This window comes from Synchiropus splendidus, chromosome 7, assembly GCF_027744825.2.
Source record: "Synchiropus splendidus isolate RoL2022-P1 chromosome 7, RoL_Sspl_1.0, whole genome shotgun sequence".
In the NCBI taxonomy this organism is placed as follows: domain Eukaryota; kingdom Metazoa; phylum Chordata; class Actinopteri; order Syngnathiformes; family Callionymidae; genus Synchiropus; species Synchiropus splendidus.
In genome coordinates this window covers 27,579,854-27,598,702 of record NC_071340.1, presented here as the reverse complement: position 1 = coordinate 27,598,702, position 18,849 = coordinate 27,579,854, and the positions used below count along the sequence as shown (strand labels likewise).

The 18,849-nt window shown below is 52.0% G+C and overlaps 1 protein-coding gene across 11 annotated transcripts in view; it reads right to left on the bottom strand.

The window, feature by feature from the left end:
- The window catches only part of mef2cb (myocyte enhancer factor 2cb), a 55,470-nt gene that overhangs the window by 21,783 nt on the left and 14,838 nt on the right, over positions 1-18,849 (bottom strand). For all 11 annotated transcript variants that reach the window (XM_053871907.1, XM_053871906.1, XM_053871908.1 and 8 more), the window contains 2 exons: positions 6,885-7,095; positions 140-343 (listed from right to left, as the gene is read on the bottom strand). In XM_053871907.1, coding sequence (XP_053727882.1) covers positions 140-343; positions 6,885-6,938 — 258 coding nt within the window. In that variant the 5' untranslated portion in view covers positions 6,939-7,095. The remainder of the gene's footprint in view (positions 1-139; positions 344-6,884; positions 7,096-18,849) is intronic.

Sequence of the window (18,849 nt, the reverse complement as noted above, 5' to 3'; positions counted from 1 at the left end):
GGTCCACGGTGTATTGTCATAGATACCATTTCACTGACCTGACTCACTGCTCCACAGTGACAGTCACCATTGATGTCGCACACTATGCTCTGATATGGTCCTATGGGTCTCACTGTCTTTGCCACCGACCCCAACTCACCTCCACAATGTCGGAGTTGGTCCGGCTCTCGTGCGGCTCGTTGTACTCGGTGTATTTGAGCAGGACCTTGTCCATGTCGGTGCTGGCGTACTGGAACAGCTTGTTGGTGCTGTTGAAGATGATGAGCGCGATCTCGCAGTCGCACAAGACGCTCAGCTCGTACGCCTTCTTCATCAGGCCGAACTTCCGCTTCGTGAATGTCACCTGAAACGAACGGAGAGCATGAGTGAGCGCTCGTGTCTTTCTTTCAGGACCACCCTGACACTCTGCCTCCCGGTGAGGGTTGCCAGCCACGGACACTTGACCAGAGTTCAAGTGACTTCTTTTCAAGTGAATAGCGAAGTGTCTGTTGTTTATTTTCACATTCCACAGGAGATTGGTTTCCCAATTGTCAACCTTCTCTTCTTCGCAGCCATGCAACCACCATACCAGGAACAGCTTTTAAGGAACTGAAACACCCACTCTGAGAAAAATAACGGCAGAAAAACAAATGACTTGTTCAAAGACCAAAGGAAGAAAGTTCAGCAGCCTGTGCTCTTCTCAAAGGCAATACATCACTGACTGTAGCTGAGTGAGTTCCAGCGAACGAGCCCACAGACGGATGCGATGCCGATGGGACCAGGCCTTCAGCGGCACAGAAAGTGACCCCTGCGCTGGCACCTTTGCTGTTTCGTCTGGTGAAGGACTGAGAGCGGATAACTGTCGGCCACATCGTCGGAAGAGTTGAGCGAACTGCACCTGGTTCCTTTCTCAAACCACGTGTCTTCGCCCTCCGGCTGTCTGAGCGAGAAAAAAAAACACGCTTTCTCTTCCCCAAACTGTAGCTGTGTATTTAAATGTGTTTTACTCGGCACGTCTGGCCTGACATGACTTTACACAGCGGAGCTCTGGCACAGTCCTGGATGCTCCGTGTGATATGACTTTACTTTAGTGGGTCAATGAGAAGCAGGGACTCCGAACCACGGGCTGTGGAGCAGATGAAGACGAGCCCAGTCCAGAGGGGAACTCAGGGTCCGTGCAGTAGACAGACAAGGATTCACCACCGGAGGAGACGCTGAGCTGAGATAATGAATATATATATATACACGCCTCCGAATATCCCAATAAATCACGCAGCTACAGCAACACAGCACCTCACTGTCATGATTCACTCAAATATAATGGGACGTGTTGAACATGGACCCTGGTGGTGGTGAGAATGCACAGGCAGATCAGTAGCCTCGCTCTGTCGGCCGTTGCCCTTCACCTTTTCTCTTTACAACTTTGAGACTGGAGAGAGGAGATAGGGTTGAAGGGATATTGATAGTTTTGGATTTCCTGAAACCATATCTCCCAGGATGCACCAGGGAAACTGAATATCAAGCGCTGTCACCTCCACCGGGCTCGGTCTCTCTGTAAAACCTCAGATGAACTGGACTGAGCTGATCCATCACAGCACACGGCCGATGTGGCTCCGAACACGTGATGCACAAGACGTGAAGAAGAGGGCCCTGAAGGCCCCGCAGCGTAAGCCTCTGCCCAATATTTGAACACAATTAGGACCATCAAGGTCAGACTGTGGACTGACAAACAGGATTCACCGTCTCTGGACACCACATACAGTCAGGAGTACACGCTGGCGTCCACCTGTCCTGACACTGGAGTCGCAGTACAGCACGAGACAGCATGTGTTTCCTTTTCCCAAGGCCAATGAGAAGCTCTTTTTTATTGCCAGTCCCTTTTCATGCATCCATCTCTCCTCTGTATAAAATCTATCATTAAAAATAATTTTGAATTTATTTAGATTGAACAAAGGAATACACTGGGATTTATCGACATCTCATCAGTAAATATTAAATTGATGATGAGTTTTCTGTTGACTTCAAAAGTGACATATAGAACCGGTCCATTTGGTTTGTCCATGTCTGTATAACGCAGTTTTTTCCTTTGGCAGTACAATTCTTAAGTTATGACGTGACACAATTTTCGATGTTGTTTTGTTTCCAGACACAGCTACGCACCTGGAGATATTGACGTCTCCTTGGCAAAAATAAAGAGATACATTGATTGGAAAAGAATATAGTAGAAATGGAAAATCATTCATATTGAAGTGGAAATAATGTGTATGTATCAGGTGGCTCATTAGGGGGCGCGGGAGAAACAGCGGGACAACAGGAGCCAAAGAGACAGATGAGCACGACAGCATGGGGGAGGAGGGAGGGGCGGACGCGCAGGAAGCACATTTGTATGCATTTCCTCTCATAACAGGAAGAGGCCAGTGGCTTCCCCTTCACAATGGCTTCGCTTCTGCTTCCCACCTCCTGCATGCTTCCCTGGGGGAGTTGGAGGGGGGGGCGTGGCCGTGGGCACCCAAAGCGTCCGGCTAGTTAACCAAACATGTCGGAAAAACACAGCCACATGCGCCTCGGCGTGCGGGTCAGGGGCCAGGCAGGAAGACAAGAGCGGCCAGGCCTGAGAGGGGACCTGCGCCTGAACTCACAGCCCAGGAAGAGGGCCGACCCGACAGAGGAGCGCTCCTCCGCCGCCAGCGAACCTGCTCGTCCTGCTCCTCGGTGGCCGGAGCAGCACATCTTCCTTTGGCGCCTGAGACTTGTGGCGGTCAAAGAGGGGCTGACTGAATGGTGTCTTAATGATGCCAAGTTTACTTATAGCGTTCTGAAAATACACGGCGCTTTAAATTGTGCTTTCTAGCAGAAGCCTGCAATTACAAGTCCGTCCGGCGCTGTAATGGCTGGCTGCGCTCCTCCGGCGCATGTTGTTCCTGTTTGTGCAGTCAAAGCCACAACCAGAAAAGGATATGGCAGAAGCAAAAGTGGATGTTACATCGCGCTGCCCAATTTAGTGGCCGGAATGACAAAAATAACCCCTGTTGGTGGCTGGACTTTTGACTTGGCCTTATTGCTGACCGGGCAAAACTCATCATGTTTGCTGAATGGAAGCCTGTGTGCTACTGTGGTTCACGGTATCAGCACGGTACATACATAGATATATTTTATTGTTTTGCAAGTGGCAGCAGCAGCACCTGTACGGGTGCTGCTGCTGCCACTTGCAAAACAAAGGGATAGTGGAAGGTGGGAAACTGGGGATGACAGGAGGGAGCAGAGATGAGGTGCGACCCTGTGGGCCTCATTATTTTCCTGCTGTTAATTTCCCTGCCACGTTTTTTCACCCCAGTGCTGTTGATTGCAGAGTAATGGAAAAAAAACTCTGGGACTCTTCAGTGGTGTACAACAGTTGGGTTGAGTTGGGTGTGATTCTTTGGCAAAGATGTAAGAAATAACTGGCATGATTCCCCTTCTATTCTTTTCCCCTGACTCCTGTTCCTGTGTCACACGGCTGGAGCCAATCACCCTCTGATCACTTGAGTATAAAAACACCTGGACTCCAGCAACGTGTGCCAGATGGTCTCCTCTAGTTCCCTGTGGTAAATTGGCTCGCCTTGTGTGTTCTCTCTCTGCGCTCTAGTTTGCTCATTTGACCCCTCTCTCTGAGACCCTGGTGCCTGAGTTAGGGCTGTGTTCCGTCCTCTGTTTCCTGGTTTGTTCTGTGACTGACTCTGTTTACAGATCTAGGTTTGTTTGACTCTCCTGGTTCGGTGGCACTTTCTCTTTGGACTCTTATTCTTGTTTATGGACTTCTCCCGGTTTGATGAGGCTCTAATTTAGACTTCACTTTGTTTCTTCCGGTTCGGTGACTCTTTCTGTTCTGGTGTTAATGTTGTTTGTGACTGAATATCGTACCGTGCTCCACTCCTTGCCTCCTGTAAGTGTCTCATCACTGTACCTGGGTCCTGCTCCACGTCTTGACTCAACAATAACGTCACAAAGGAAACAATCTGTGACCAGGAAATTAGGTGTCAAACGGGTATTTGGGGAAAATAAGGCTTGGTGCCACGTTCAAGAACATTTGACAGAGAATGAGTGAGAGATGAATGCGATGGTCTTCATCTTTGTCGATCTGCAGCAGCACGTCTGTGAACACCAGCCGACACCGTCAGGTCCAGGTCAGACCGACTGCTTCTCTGCCTGTGGTCCAAGCAGCTGCTGGGATCTCATATAATGCACATGTGAGGTCCACACAAAGTTCTCCATGTGAACCTCGCGTTGATGAAGAACACCAGACTGCAAATGCCACAACTTGAAGTGGGAGCCGGGGGGCGGAGGAGGCGGTGGGGTGGGGGGAGCTTCCTGTCATTGATGACCTGATCTGTGTTTAACCTTTGACTTGGGCTCCCTTCCCCCCCTGCAGCACACATGTCATCCTCCAAACACATACACGTAAACAAGTCAACCCAAATGAGTCCCGGCCACTGCACTGGCACAGAGTCATTCGCAGGGAGTTAGCACGCGCGTCCCCACAAGACGGACGGGCTGCAGATGTGTGCGACGGCGTCATCTGCTCCCGGAGTCCATCCAAACACACCTTGTTGTTAGCTGCCGGCTCATGAGCGGATGCCAGGCTTTGCGTTTTGTGTGTCGCCCTGAGTTGACGGCACAGGGGGCTCTTTCATGTCTCCCCAAGGCTGGAGAGGGTCTGAGTGGTCAGGGGGCTGGGAGCCAGGCTTCGCACACTGCTGCCCACTGTCCGGAGCTCTGGGCAGCCGCTCAACACCAGGGAGGCCTGCTGCTTCTGTCTTGGCCCTGGGGAGGGATTTCAGAGCCCAAGGCAAAGTGGTGGCCCTGCGAGGAGCAGGAGCGCTGCCCGACATCATGCTGGCACTGCACCTCAGGATGGGGGGTCCTGCTCGCTGGCGAGGTGGTGCTGACAGGGCCACAGCGGCTTTGAATTGAAGAGGTGCCTTCAGACGTGCAAGTGCCCGGGAGGGCGGGATGTGCAGGTCCAGCCAATCCTCCTTGTGCGATTGTAGTCCTGACAGTAGGCGTCCGTTTGTGGCGCCATGATATGATGCTGGATTTTCAGGGGTTCAACTTGGGGAACATGATTTTTTTTTTTTTCATCTCCTGTATTCGCCTTTTCTGAAGCTACATAAAGAGTTTGAAAAGCGCGTCAATGAAGCCTCAGCGCCAGGACAGTTTCTGAAAAAAGGAAGTGAGAAATGCAAAAGCGAAGCTTCCTTTTTTCCTCTTTCCGTGCCCGTCACCATCTTGTGATATCTGCGGTGGTGATGTCAGACCTGGGGGCTGTCGGATGGACTCCAGCTCCAGGCCTCATGTGAGCCTGCTCCGCATGACTTCATGACATCATAGCTGCGGCGTCACTTGACTGCCACTGATCTACTATTTCACCGAGGAATCCAGTGGTACACACTATTGATTCTCCCTTCCCTGAACCCTCCTTCTCCCCGGCCTGCTCTCCCAGTAAGCACAGCCCGGATATCGCTGGCATCGATTCCCCTCAGGTGTCCTTCCTGTCTCCCTCTTTCCCTCCTTATCCCGAGGAGCCAGAGAGCCTGGTGCACTTCTGTTCCGAGGTGGAACGAGAGAACAGAGCCGCGATAACAATGAGGACATGTGGGTGCTCTTCTACACAGCAGTGGAAACTCTGTGACCTCATCCTCGCAAGAGCTTTTCTCTTCTTCTCCCTTCGCCTATCTGACTGCTGAAGTCACAGCCTAAAGATACACAGACGCCATTTTGAGACGCGCTAGGCCTTGTCTTCATGAGGGTCGCTTTAAAAGCAACTGATTCCATTGTCCCCTGGTAAATATAAAGCTCATTCAAAGGAATCACAAATGGACTCATGTTGTTTTCCTTATATAGCCAGGCAAGTTGTGATTCCTTCCTCACTGGCCCGTAAGTGGGTCTGACTGTTCTGATCAGTCCTCTTCTAGACCACCGTCCAACACTGACTTCATCTCACTCTTCGCAACACTTTGCCAGTGAGTGCAGCGAGGGCTTCGGCGAGGGCTTCGGCGAGTCCTGCGTGCACATGTCTGCGTTTGACCTGTGACTCTGAGGCCACGTTAGCAGCGTATGGATCCAATTGGGCTGCCAGGAAGCGGAGTGTCAGCGGTCAGTGCTGCCCCGAGACGTGATCGATTCAGGAGCCTGGAGGGCAGTGAGGGAGAGCGCGTCACCTTCCTCTGTTTCCTGCCACAAACCTCCATGCAGCAACAACAACAAGTCACTATGGCTCGGGCCGTTGATGGGCTGGTTCTTCCCCGCCGTTCATGACGGAGCAGACCTTCGAGTTTCGTCCTCTCATGACTCTGTTGCTTAGAAACTTGGAATACAAAGTCCATCAGTGAACAGGAGAGCGGACACAAGCTGAATCATCTCTCACAGGGCTCCAGCTGCAGCTCCGCTGACATGGACTCTTCACCACATTTGCTGGAAGTCACATCACTATCAGGGGTTTTAGAGCAAGAGCTCAAACGGCCCTTTGTTGTCCCACAAATGAAGCCAGTGTCACAGAAGGCCACGGCATCTGAGGGACATCTGCTGCTCGGGGTTTTATCAAATGGAATGATGCGCTTGTTTTGGTTCCACTGATGCTGCTGATTTCTCCATGCGACTCTTGGTGACTTGTTTGTTTTCTGCCACCATGCGTCTGTGGCGCCGCCACCTTCTGTCGGCGAGCATGGTGTGAGAGCCTGGGCGTGTGAAGAGCGCTAAACTTTTCTGTGACCAACAGTGCATGAGTGTGGACGGAGGAGAAGCCACTGCTCGGCTCCGACTCCGCGTCGTACCCGCCACACTCCGCGGGGTGCAGGGGGTTTGCGCCCCCGCCGGTTGCCTCCCTCCACCCTCGCACTCATCCATCCTGCCTTCCCCAAGAGACTCACCTGTCTGTTGCGTTCATCCATAATCCGCGTGATCTGGATCTTTTTTCTCCCCATCGTCCCCGTCTCTTTCTTTCTCTCCTCTTGCTAAAGAACTTTATGCCTCTTTCTTCTTGCCTCTTCTTTCTCTTCCTTCTTGGGCTCTTCCTTTATCGGGTCTTTAATTCCTGCTTTCTATTTGTTCCAATCAACTGAAAGATTCCAGCATCTGTACCTGCAGGAAGAGGAAGAAGGGGAGGGGAGGAGAGGAGGATGAGCATTAAATGAAATGGAATATGGCAAAACGCTCAGAGAGAGAAAAAAAACATATAAAAGTGGCATCGTGGAAGTCACAAGGGAGGTTGAAGAAAGACAAAGAATCTGTCAACACTGTTGTGAGAACTGCTCTGTTTTTCGCTGTCGATATCATGCAAATCACTTTTTGCTTGCGTTTTTTTTCTTTCTTTTCTCTCTCCCAAGCAGCGACTATAAGGGGAGACAGCGCTGTCAGGATCTGCCTCGTTCACAGAGAGTTTGACAGTGTTTTGGAAGTGGCGCTAACTTAAACGCTCTAATCACCCACACTGCAACATTAGCTCCAGACGGAGGAGCTGCTTTGGCTTCTTCCCATGAAAGTGTCTTGACAGAGCAAGCGCTCCACTTGTGCCCCGAGTTCATCACCACAACTCCACGTCACGGGAGCGAGCGCAGGTGCGGCGGGAAACAGACTGAGATGAGGAGACGGCTCCAGACTCACACTGAAGTGGGAGTACAATCACGCCACAAATTCATACCAAACACTTTATTGATGGGACAGAAATGTTTCAGCCGACAACTTGGCGGCAGCTGCTCCAGTGACCCGAGGAACGCCGGCGACTGGGCCGCGGGGCCCCGGCTCCACAGAGTCTCCAGGAGCAGAGAGGGGGCGCTCAGGTGCGCACACGCACGCGCTCCAGCTCTGGTGCATCTCTCTGGAGTGCTAAAGTAGGCCAACCCAATCTATCTCAGGGAGGAGCAGAAGAAGTGTTGTTGTGTTTTCTTTTGACAGTAGAGGTGATAACGTCCCTCGTTATGCAAATGAGCATCCCATTATTTAAGCGCAGTGCAATGCAGGGAAGCTGTCAGTGCCGTCACATTAAAAAAGATCCTCCATCTACCTTGCCTTTTTTCCTCCACTTTCTCTTTCTTCTCACTCCTCTCCTTTCTGAAGCAGATTTCCGGCACCTGGCAGCATGAGCCTCAGACATTGATGTGGAAGACGCCTCGACTCCGCTGCACCCGGGCTCCCTCTCCCTCTCCCTCTCCCTCTCCCTCTCTCCCTCTCTCTCCCTCTCTCGCTCCCTCGCTCCCTCTCTCGCTCCCTCGCTCGCTCCCTCTTGTAGTCGTTCTTCTTCACATCGCTTCACACAAACATGCATATTGTGCTGCACTTCCTTCCCCATCTATTTCATCTTCTGCTAACCTGAATCCATGTATTTATTGAGTAACATGCATGAGAAAGCACAAGAAAGCTCCCAGCCCCTGAGGTGAGCGCAGCACATTGCTATGCACTTGACCTCTTTCCTGCGGAGAGGAGGAGGCTGATAATGAAAGAGTGTAATGGGGACATCCAGGGATACAGTGGTTCTTAGTGGCAGTCGGAGTTACGGGGCACAACGCCACTTCTTCCCGTGTCGGATGTGAAGAGCATCTGGTTTCGACAGGGCTGCTTCGGCATCCACTGAACATTGAGACACATTGGATCAGGGGTCTGAAGGTGATCCACAAAGGGGCCGCAGCGCCGACCAAACTAGCTCAAGCACGGTTTAACCAACCGGGCGCAGCTGAAACTCTGAGCGAGCTGATCGCAGTCTTCAGACCCCTGACTGGACCGGTCTTCAGCTGAGTTGAGTCAAAAAACAAGGACTGTAGCACGTTCTTGTGTCATGTCAATTCAAATCCATGGAGCGGAACATGGCAAATGCACACAGATCAGGTCAACGACGCTGTTCGAGACAACATCCACTTGACAGATGAAGTGCTTGACTTTGGCAGGCAGTGCGTTCACGGGACCTTTCAACACAGGTGCGAGCGGGTGAGCACGCTCATCCTGGCACAGGGAAACAAAGAGGAGCCCCACGGAAGGAAACAAAGAGGCATGTTGTCAGACAAAAGAGGATTACAATCCAACACTAAGACGCTTGGCACCAGACAAGGATATCAATCAAGTGACTGCGCTTCAATCACGGCTTGACAGCCTCTCCAGAAGCCCGGGCCTCGCCTCCACCATCCCTCCCGGGCCCCTGGTGTCCTCCTGCTTCCTCCCACCGCCGAGCCTCTCAATGTCAACACCCGCTGGGGCGACACCTCGGGACTTACGTAACATTAGCGCTAAGACTAAGCCCGTGTCCTGAACATTTAATCCCTGCTCCTGGCTCCCGGCTCCCCAGCCAACACTCCCCGAGGTGAGGATCTGCTGCCGTTTAGCCCCGCGTCCCGTGCTCAGCCACCTCCTCTCTCGTCTCCTCTCACTCTCGCCTCCTACACAGCCGTGTACCAGCCCCCTTTTCCTCTCCCCTCTCCTCACACCCGCCTCCGTTCCCAGCCGCTGCCAAGCAGCTCCTGCATGTGAGCAGAGCGGCCAAGTGCTCTTGGGCTTCGCTCCCTCTTTTCCTCCTCGTGGTGGATTGAGCATCGCTTAACTTAGCAGATTACCACTCAATCGCTCAATCCAATTTAGACGCTGACGCCAAGACCAGTGAACGAAAGGGAGGCACGAGCGGCACACTCGGCAGAAAATTTTCACCTGAGACCGACACTGACATTTGACCTTCAGAGGGTCAACGAGGTGAGCAGCTAACGCACCAAAAAACAGAAGAGACAGGGAGAGAGTCACAAGCCTGTGCACAGGTATGAGAGGACAAATGGTGGCGTCGCATTCACACCGGCCGGATAACTGGAGAGGTCCTCGCTGGGTTCCCACCGGGGTCAAAGAGCAGGCTAACACAGCGTAGACACAAGCAACACCGCTGCTCCACTTTGCTCGCCGACTGCAAAACCTCACTGCTTTTTCACAAAGCTTAAACAAAAAAACCCCAAAGAAACAGAAGTCCCTGAAGTCGAGCGCCCGACCCAGACCTACGGAGAGGCGGGGCAGGTGAGGACGGATTCTGAAAAAATACACTTTTTATGGTCATCAAAAATGGAGCTCAAGAGACTGACTTGAGGAACTAAAGGTAACGGTCTCAGTCCAGGCTCTAAACTGGATGGAAAAGACTCCTTTCCTGTGTTTTCACTCCCGATCTAGTCGCTAGTGTTTACACCGGCTGCTTGTCATTGGATCATCTGTGTGACTCACACTAACTTGCACTGTCCCAACATCACCTGCTCCATCACCTGGTCGACTGACGGTGCAATGAGAACAAACAGCAGGACAATAAAGTCCTGTAGTGGCGACTGACCATGCATCAGTGAGAGGCTGGTGATGTTATTGACCCATTAACGCCACAGTCTGGCGTCGGTTTCCTCCATGACATGATATTAACCAAGAGACAGATACAGAGAGACATGGAGTGGAGCAGAAAGAGAGATCTCTGGAACAGGCACCAGGCATCTCCAGGGGGAGGGGAAGAGCTCTGCCCACGACCCTCCCATCTGTTAAGCAGACGGACACAGAGAGAGAGAGAGAGAGAGGGAGGGAGGGAGGGAGGGAGGGATGAAGGTTGGGGGAGGAGAGGAGAAACGGAGAGGGCGCTGCAATTCAGCACATAGATCTAATGAGGGTTTTCTCTCTTCCTCGGAGTCTGGGAAGTGGAGCTGAGAGGACGATGGGAACATATACACTGGGAGCACCAGGAGGCAGGATTCTAGGTCGCCTCTCTCCCAAGTGTTTAGTCACCAAAAACTAATATACAGTGCTCGGTGCTTCTTCACATTCTAATAGACAGTCTGCAGGCGCTCGCTAATGTGGCTGCCTTGCTGAGGACACTGGCAGAATGACTCCTCCGAGTCACGTGGGCCACAGAAAAGAGGAACCTGACTCTGACTAATCCACTGCAATGGTTTGTTACTGTGAAAAGGCAGCGGCGTGAGATGAGAACACATGCAAACGGATTCTTAGAACACATGTACAGGACAACCCCGCCGGTCACTTCTGCTTTCAAGGAAAAGAGTCCAAAGTGAGACGCAAGACCGGAGACGTGGCGTGAAGACTTCTGCTGCGGCAGCTGTTCTAGGCCTCACTAACACAGTCACTTGAAATACTCTGTTTTTGCCAGTGTGTGTCAATCAAACAGCGGTCCTTGACTTCGGCCCTGTATTCCCGGATCGTAGCGAACTCTAACACCGCGTGAAGGCAGAAAAAAAGTAGCAATTTTATGAAACCTAGGTGCAACAGTAACGCTCTCTATCCTCCCAGGAAATGTGGTCACCAGGATTTAGAGTTACACAGCAGTAAGTAAACCAAGAAGGAGTCGCATGGTACACTAAATAAACGCTCGCTCCTTTGAAAATAAACTCTCATTTCCTGGCAGAGCACGGCGTCTTCTTCCCAACAAAGCTGCAATGACACGGCTCTGCCAGCAACTTTCATTGCACTTTCGATGCTTCAGCGCAACGTCGGACGGACGCGTTGGACATGTTCTGGAACTTTGAAAATAGGTGTGTTTTTTGCGTGAAAATAGCACCGTGGGCTTAGAGGGAAGAAACATTGGGGGTCTATAGTGAGGCAGGATGGCAGCGGAGAAGCGTCGATCAGGTCTTTCATTGTGCTGCTAATGTCATTAAAGGCAGTGACTCCTCAGTGTAGCGCACGCCACACAGCCCATCTGTCAGCGCGAGATAGGCAGGGTGACGAATGGCTATCACTGCTCCCCCCCCCCGCCCCGCTACACTTGCACGCTGGCGCTCAGCAGAGAGAGTGACCCAAACCTGGGTGGTAGCCCACGCGTAGGTGGCTCGGTGCGCCGCTGACTCGCAGCCGATATTAGAGCTAATTTAACATGTTAGCGGCTAAGGAGATTAGCAACAGGAGGATTACCGCGATAGCAGCGGATCATCTTGTAATGTCTCCCGTCTTTTTTTCTTTCTTTTGCACAGTTGAGGCTAAACTTGAATTTGAGAGGCTGCAGTGTTTGTTCTTGGAAGATACGTCTTCATCTGTCGCTCTCCATTAGCTCACGGTTCAGGCGCATCATTAGCAAGACAGAGACGCCGTGGCGTGAAGTCTATTTTCAATCTCAATATAACTTCCAAGTGAGACACCTGTCTATAGAGGGGGTGGGAGGCGAGCCAGTCTACGTTCAGCGGCGCCCACTGTCAGGCCTGCTTTAGTATGACTGACACCACGGAGGAGATGAGGTTGTTAGGAGATGAGCTCATCACAGGTCACATTCATCCTATCATTTCTGACTAAAACTATTTGAAGGGCTCTTCCAGAAAGACGCCGACGCTGTTATCCATCCGCCGCGCCGCGGCGTCTTAAAGGAGCGAGAGACAGGAAACGCACACACAGAACACACAGACAGTCCAGTGGAAGGATGTGACATCAGACAGAGAGACAAACACAGGCACCAAAGGTGCTTCCTCCGCTGAGTTACTCTGCTTACAAAGGATGCCCTGGGAATGAAGAGCAAAGTCTTGTGTTTGAGGCACTTGTGAATGTGTTTCTGTGATCACTGGCAGGTTATGTTATTGTCGCCAATCTGTAAACACTCCTATGCTGTTTCCAAACGTTCAAAATGTCAATTGCTAACTTGCTGACTGCAAACTTTTTGAAATGAAACATGTCATACTTTTGGGTCACGACAGTGACGTAGTCTCCATCGCCATTCCTCACCATACTGAGAGGTCGATGGCGTCACGACTGGTGCTCTGTTATCTGTCAGTTATCGTTGACGATGTTGCTGCCCTGTTGTATCCTGTAAAATGTTGGCACAAAATTAGGTTTCAAACGTACGTTCTGCAGGGGACTTCAGCCCTTGATGGTAACGTTGCAAGCAAATGTTCCCATGGTGTCGCAATGGTCCCAGGGCCTCGAGTGGACTGTGCCACGGCGTGGAAAGTGGTGCCATCTGCACCTCACTTACGAGTTCAATTCAAAAAAAGTTTCCATCGACAATCGCTAGAGAGTGGACAGAGGCGCGAACAGAACTTAAGGATTTTTCTATATTGTTTCACACTTGATTTGTTGTGTGCGTGGGTTGCTCTGGAGTTCCAGCCCTTCATTTGGGCAGCTGCTCTCCTCACTCAGCAGCAGCAGCAAACACAAGCTGTGGGACGTCAGGCCGCCACGCAGACAGGTAGCCATTCGTCAGAGGCGACAGGTGAGAGCCGTCTCTCCACAGCAGCTCACCGCTGACTTCCCCAAGGACAAAATGACTTGACACGATGCGTCAGCCCCCTTTTTGAAAGGAGGCCAAGGGCTGTGAGGCCACAGCTGCCGGGCCAAAGGCAGACCGGCCAGAGGACGCGCGGCTCAACCACAGCCACTTGTTAGCGCCCGTTTGTTTGTGTCCGGTTGAGACCGGGATGAAGACTTGCCGCAGGCATGAACTGCTGGCTGGGTGGACAGAAGGTACCAGGAAATAAGAGGAGAAATAAAAGCAGAAGCTTTGGCGAAAAAGCCCCGGACAGCATGAATGAATCACCATTTGGTGCGTTCAGTCTTTCCGTGGCCTGAGCGAGGAGGTTGCAGTCATGTATGAAAAAAAAAAAAAAAAAAACACATCCAAAGAACAGAAGGGAAAATATACAGTTGTGAATATGACAGTGTGTGGTGACACCGCAGATGATATTTTAACACGTTTATGTATCTGCTGCACATGTTCCACTGAACCACCGCAGCCACAGCTTCTTTCACTTCTGCCTCCCACAGCACACCAAGGTTCTGCTGCAGGTCATGCTTTCCACTGACGTCCCTCGGCGCTGTGACCGATGTGCGGCTGCTGTCAATAACAAACATCCCCATTCTGTTGGAAAAACAATATAATGAAGCACAATGTAATGGAATTACAGCAGCGATCCCTCCCCTAATGCTCCCCCACAGGAGCAGCCGCGAGTCATGTCACTAAGAACACAAAGCGCTGACATATTCACCCAATTATGCTTCGCCGCCGCCGATGACAATGTCTGAGGATGTTAGCGACGTTCTCCAGCGGGGGGCCGGGGGGGGGGAGAAGGGCAGCGAGCCAGTGTGTCAGAGGCTCGTCTGAAAGGCCCAAACTCTCCGGTGCTCCGCTCCAAACACCAGACACCACGCTTGAGCTGATGATTCCATCACGCACACACGCACGCATGCACGCCGCCACCGCCGCCGCAGCATTCTAATCTCACTCATTAAAAGCTTTGTTCACTTAGAAATCTCCGATGACAATTTGTTTCCGACTCCCCTACAGCAGCGGTGGCAGCAAAGAACTCCAGCTGATCTTCTGACAGCCATTATGAAACGCTCCCTCCTGGCTTCCACTAAGGCCCCGCAGGCTAACGCTAACACTGCTAGCCTCCAGGCCCCAGTCCACTTCCTTTTATAGGCAACTGACTGACGATACTCAACACAAACCTTGAGGTGACTCACTGACATCCACTTGGTCTATTTTTATGAGCCATGATTTCCTTTTTTCAGGCCGACGTGGGTTATGGTGGACGACACTCGAAGACGAGCCTATGAACAATACGTCGAGCCTAAAACGGGACTTTCCCAATTCCTGTGAGACGTGATCATTATTTTGGAAGTTATGACCATACCAAATCAACACTGAACTGCTGACAACCACAAAAAACGCAGTGACGAGCGTGAGCGTTTATGTTGAAATTCTCTGTTGTAATGCGAAACTGGGACCTCACTGGGTAATGGGTGTCACATTATGAGGAGGAAAAGTGAAATCTCACCTCAGGCACGCAGTAACGGTATACAGTTGGATTGTGGAAGCCGTTTTGGCTCCGTCCCAGCCTGAACCGCACATCGGAGAGTGAACGATAAGGTTGCTCACTTCAGCAGCCGTGTCCTTCACAGATATGACCTTTCTCATTTTTTTTCCCCTCCTCTCTCCCTGCGCTGCGCTTGGAAACCGAGTAACCTAGATTTCAAATGTGAAGTGGCAGATGAAGTGAGAGCCGTCGGCTGAGTGATGCAGGCTTCACTATCATATCATAAATGAGGGAAATGTGAACCAACAGCAGTTTGATATCTAAATTAGGGAGAGACCATTTTACTGTGGGCCAACACTGTTTTCACTTCCATAGTTCTTCAGCCCCTTTGTGGAGCAGAGATAAGGTTGCATCGCTATACTCCCACCACTCGCGCAACGTGAACTTGATACGCAGCGCCTGCACCCTACATTATTCATGCAATTCGGGATCAATCGGGACGGACAAAGAGAGTTGCACGCTGAGTGAGAAGCCGACGGACGCCTTGGAAATACGATGTTTATGTCTCACCAGATAGGCACAGATGCATGGTGGATGCTACGCAGAATCACACGTGCTTGACTGAAATATGACTCAAGAGTCCGATGAGTTTTCTGAAACTGAACTTTCTGAAAACGTTTGAGACTCATCATTTAAAGGTGCTCAGTCTCTGGAGTGCAGCGTGTCGTGTGTCCCCCGAGCTGAGCTCATAGCTATCGGGAAAATTTCAAACTCAAACCTGAACTTGGGGCAGCAGCGTGATGGACGTCAAGCTACGTCTCCACACTTTTATACTCCACACGCACTGATCTGTGCTCGTAACACTAGAGCAACCGTGACATGAAAAGTGTCTTCTCCCTGGAAGACACGTGTTCGAAAGGTTGGCAGCCGCCTGTGTCAAGTTGGTCACGCGCTAAAAGTGTTTCCTTATTCTTTTACCGCTTGGCCTGACGGCTCCCTGGGGAGCACCAGCGCGGTGGGGTGCGTGAGGCGAAAGGTTGTGTGGCGTGTGCCAGGCGTGTGGCTGCATACGCTGCCTACAGATCAGCCTCTGTTGTTGGGGGCGGGGCCCCAGCAAGGCCCCGGCCGGGCCAGGCCCAGTCCAAGCCTCTCATTAGTCACCGGCCGGGTGCCGCGCTCCCTTTTGGAGTGGTTAGTGGGGCGGGGGGGGCAGCCAGGGACTGGCAGTTCCACGGCGCTCCGCTCCCAGCGCCATCACGGTCCGACCTCATCAAAGCAGGCGCTCGTAATTTGTCACAGAAAGCAGCCAATTAACATATGTTAAGGAGGAGGGGGGGGAGGGGCCAGTGAAAAAAGATAGCTGGTGATTAAAGAGTCTGCACAGCTGCACAAAATCAAGATGGCAGCGAGCGGTTTGAAGGAGACCTCAGCGCCAGTCACCAGATGAAGCTGGCTGCGACGCCGCCGCCGCCGCCAGGCGCAGCACATACGTGGTCATACGGGTCAGCCTCGGCCCGCTGCCGCCTGAGCACGCTCCATTGGTAAAGCTGCTCCCCGTCGTTGCGCGCAGTGGAAATAAAGGCGCCTGCAACTTCTCTGCCGACTTCCTGGTTCACAACGAACGGTGCCACTTCTCTGATCAAATGAGAAGCAGAATCTTCCCGACGCGTCTCATTTAGTCGTCTCCTCCTCAGAGAAGTTGTTTACACGCCGAGGTGTTTGTTTGCCGTCACATTCCTCTTCTGGTAGTTGGTTTTTAACATGCTGCGTGTGTGGTTCGGTGTGTGTTCGCGCTGGCATGAGCCTGCCATTGTTGATGCTGTCGTCGTAGCAACATCTTGTGAGATGATTTATGCCATTGTTTGCCTTGTAGTTGGATGCGGTGGCAGGTTGAATGCATTGGCGGGGCGCCACCATGCGCTGCTTTCTTCTTCTTCTTCCCCTGCCACCTCTCTATCCTGGGCTGATCACAGAGCCTGACAAGCAAGTTCAGGTCCAAGGCCTCCACCTTATCCATGAGATGAAGGCACCGGGAGGAAGCCAGTGAAGTGACTTGAATTCACAATGGCATGTCACCTGAACACTGGTGGATTGAGCTCAATTGAAATAGAATTACATGGCACTGTCTTCCATCTGATGATCAGGTGAGGCAGGGTGGATTCAACACAGCCGCCTGGCTGGGTATAACAGACCATCATCACTCAGTGATGCCACCGAAGACACGGTGGCGCTTCTGTCCTGACGGGCAGCGACACTGGAGCTGGGAGCCATCGACTGTCTCAGCGGATTCGTGTCCCTCGTCCTCCCGGCTCTAGTCGACAATGTTTATCTGTTACATTCTTCACATGAGAAAGGTTTGACGCGTTGGTCACTTTGGCAGTAAAAAGCATCCGAGGAGAGTGAGAGGCCCGAGCGCCGGGCAAGAGGGCCCATCCATAAATCGTTTCTTTTTCTCTCCTCTCACACTCTTATCTTCGCCACCCAGCATCAATCCTTGCCTATTTACTTTCTCCTATTTGGGAAGTGACGGGTGGTGACAGCGAGCTGTGTTCGGGGGCTGGGATCGCAGCGAAGGACCTGGCTGCTGGGAGTTCCCCGACTCAAATCCCTGGGCTGCGAGCACAGCTGCAGCGTTCACATAACCTCCAGTGCCCCCTCCCACTCCCCAGCCCCAGCTAATGATAGCGCGCACGTCCCTTCCACAGGGCGACAGCTTTTTCCACTTCACGCACATGAGTACGAGCCGCACTCACCCACGCTGCTCTGGTGGCACAACTCCTCTTCTCATATCCTTCAACTCTCTGCTTCACGCTGGAGGACAAGGCCCAGCCTTGTGACCCCCAGCAGGCCTGAGAACGCCGGGTGACCTGCATCGCAGCTGTGTGTGGGAACTCGCAGGGCTGGGGGCTCCACCGTGTGTGTGTGTGTGAATACCTGCACATGTCCGATCCCACGTGCCCCACATTCCCCCTGTACCTCAGGATGGAGGAGGGCGGGAGACTCGCGCCCTGCCGACCGTGCATTATCCCAAACAAACAACTCATTACACGTGTACTTAACCACAAGGTGGTGAACACTGGAAGCTAATCCTTGTTATCACTCCCAGGGCTCCTCTTCTGCTGAGGAAGCCGGGATAGGTAGAGACGAGGAGGAGGAGGAGGAGGAGGAGGAGGAGGCGCGCAAATAAATAAATAAATAAATCAAGAGGAGCTTTGCCGTGAACTTCCCACAAGTGCCTTTTATACTCACAGTCTCCCTCCTCACTCCATCACTCCCACTAGCCTCTTGCCTCCTCTGCTCCCAGCGGGTTCTGCTCTGCTCTTCCTTGTGTTTGGACCATCTCTCAGAACTGGGTCATCGACAGCCTGCGCCGCAGCTTTTTTGAAGAACAGGGGAGAAGGGAGCAGAACAAAACTGCCTGTTCTCACCGTGAGAACAGGCCAGGGCTTCCGTAAGCAGTCGGCCATTTATCAAACGAAGCTGTCGCCGCGCTCACATCAGGAACAGGAAGAGCAGCCCCGATTTACAATGGTTCCTTGCTGATTATCCTGCTCACATATGAAGGCTCCACATGTCGATTTCCACACTGCAGGGCCAGTTTCTAACACGAGGCCGCAGAACAGAGGAGATGCTTTGGTCACCGAACTGGTGGAGGCAGTCGGAGACAGCAGAGTCCCACGTGAGCCGCGTGTGACGCTTCACTCCATCCACTCACGTCTCACTTTAAACCATCCATCAAGCACCTGTTCTCCTTTAAAATGGCCAGAAAGGAGCCAAAGAAGTTTCAATCCCCCTGATGAGTGAGAGGGACTAAGAACTAAGATGTGAAAAAACACTGCTGACCTCAAAATCAATACAAATAAAGTGTCAGATCAATGTGAGCGAGGTAGCCTGACGACGTCCCTGTCAAATCCTTCGAAGTCACGCTGCACCGTGACCTGCCTCTGATGTCACAGGGCACACATTCCTCACTGAACCTGACGTGCAACCATCAAGTTTGGTTTGGAAGAAAGCCACCACAGTCTCCAACACGCTTGACGCCCCTCCGTCTAATCTGCAAAAAGATACCGCTCCAAGAAGCCACACATTTCAAAGACAAACCTTTGCTTCCACAAAGAATTGCAACTCATTAAAAAGGGGGCAC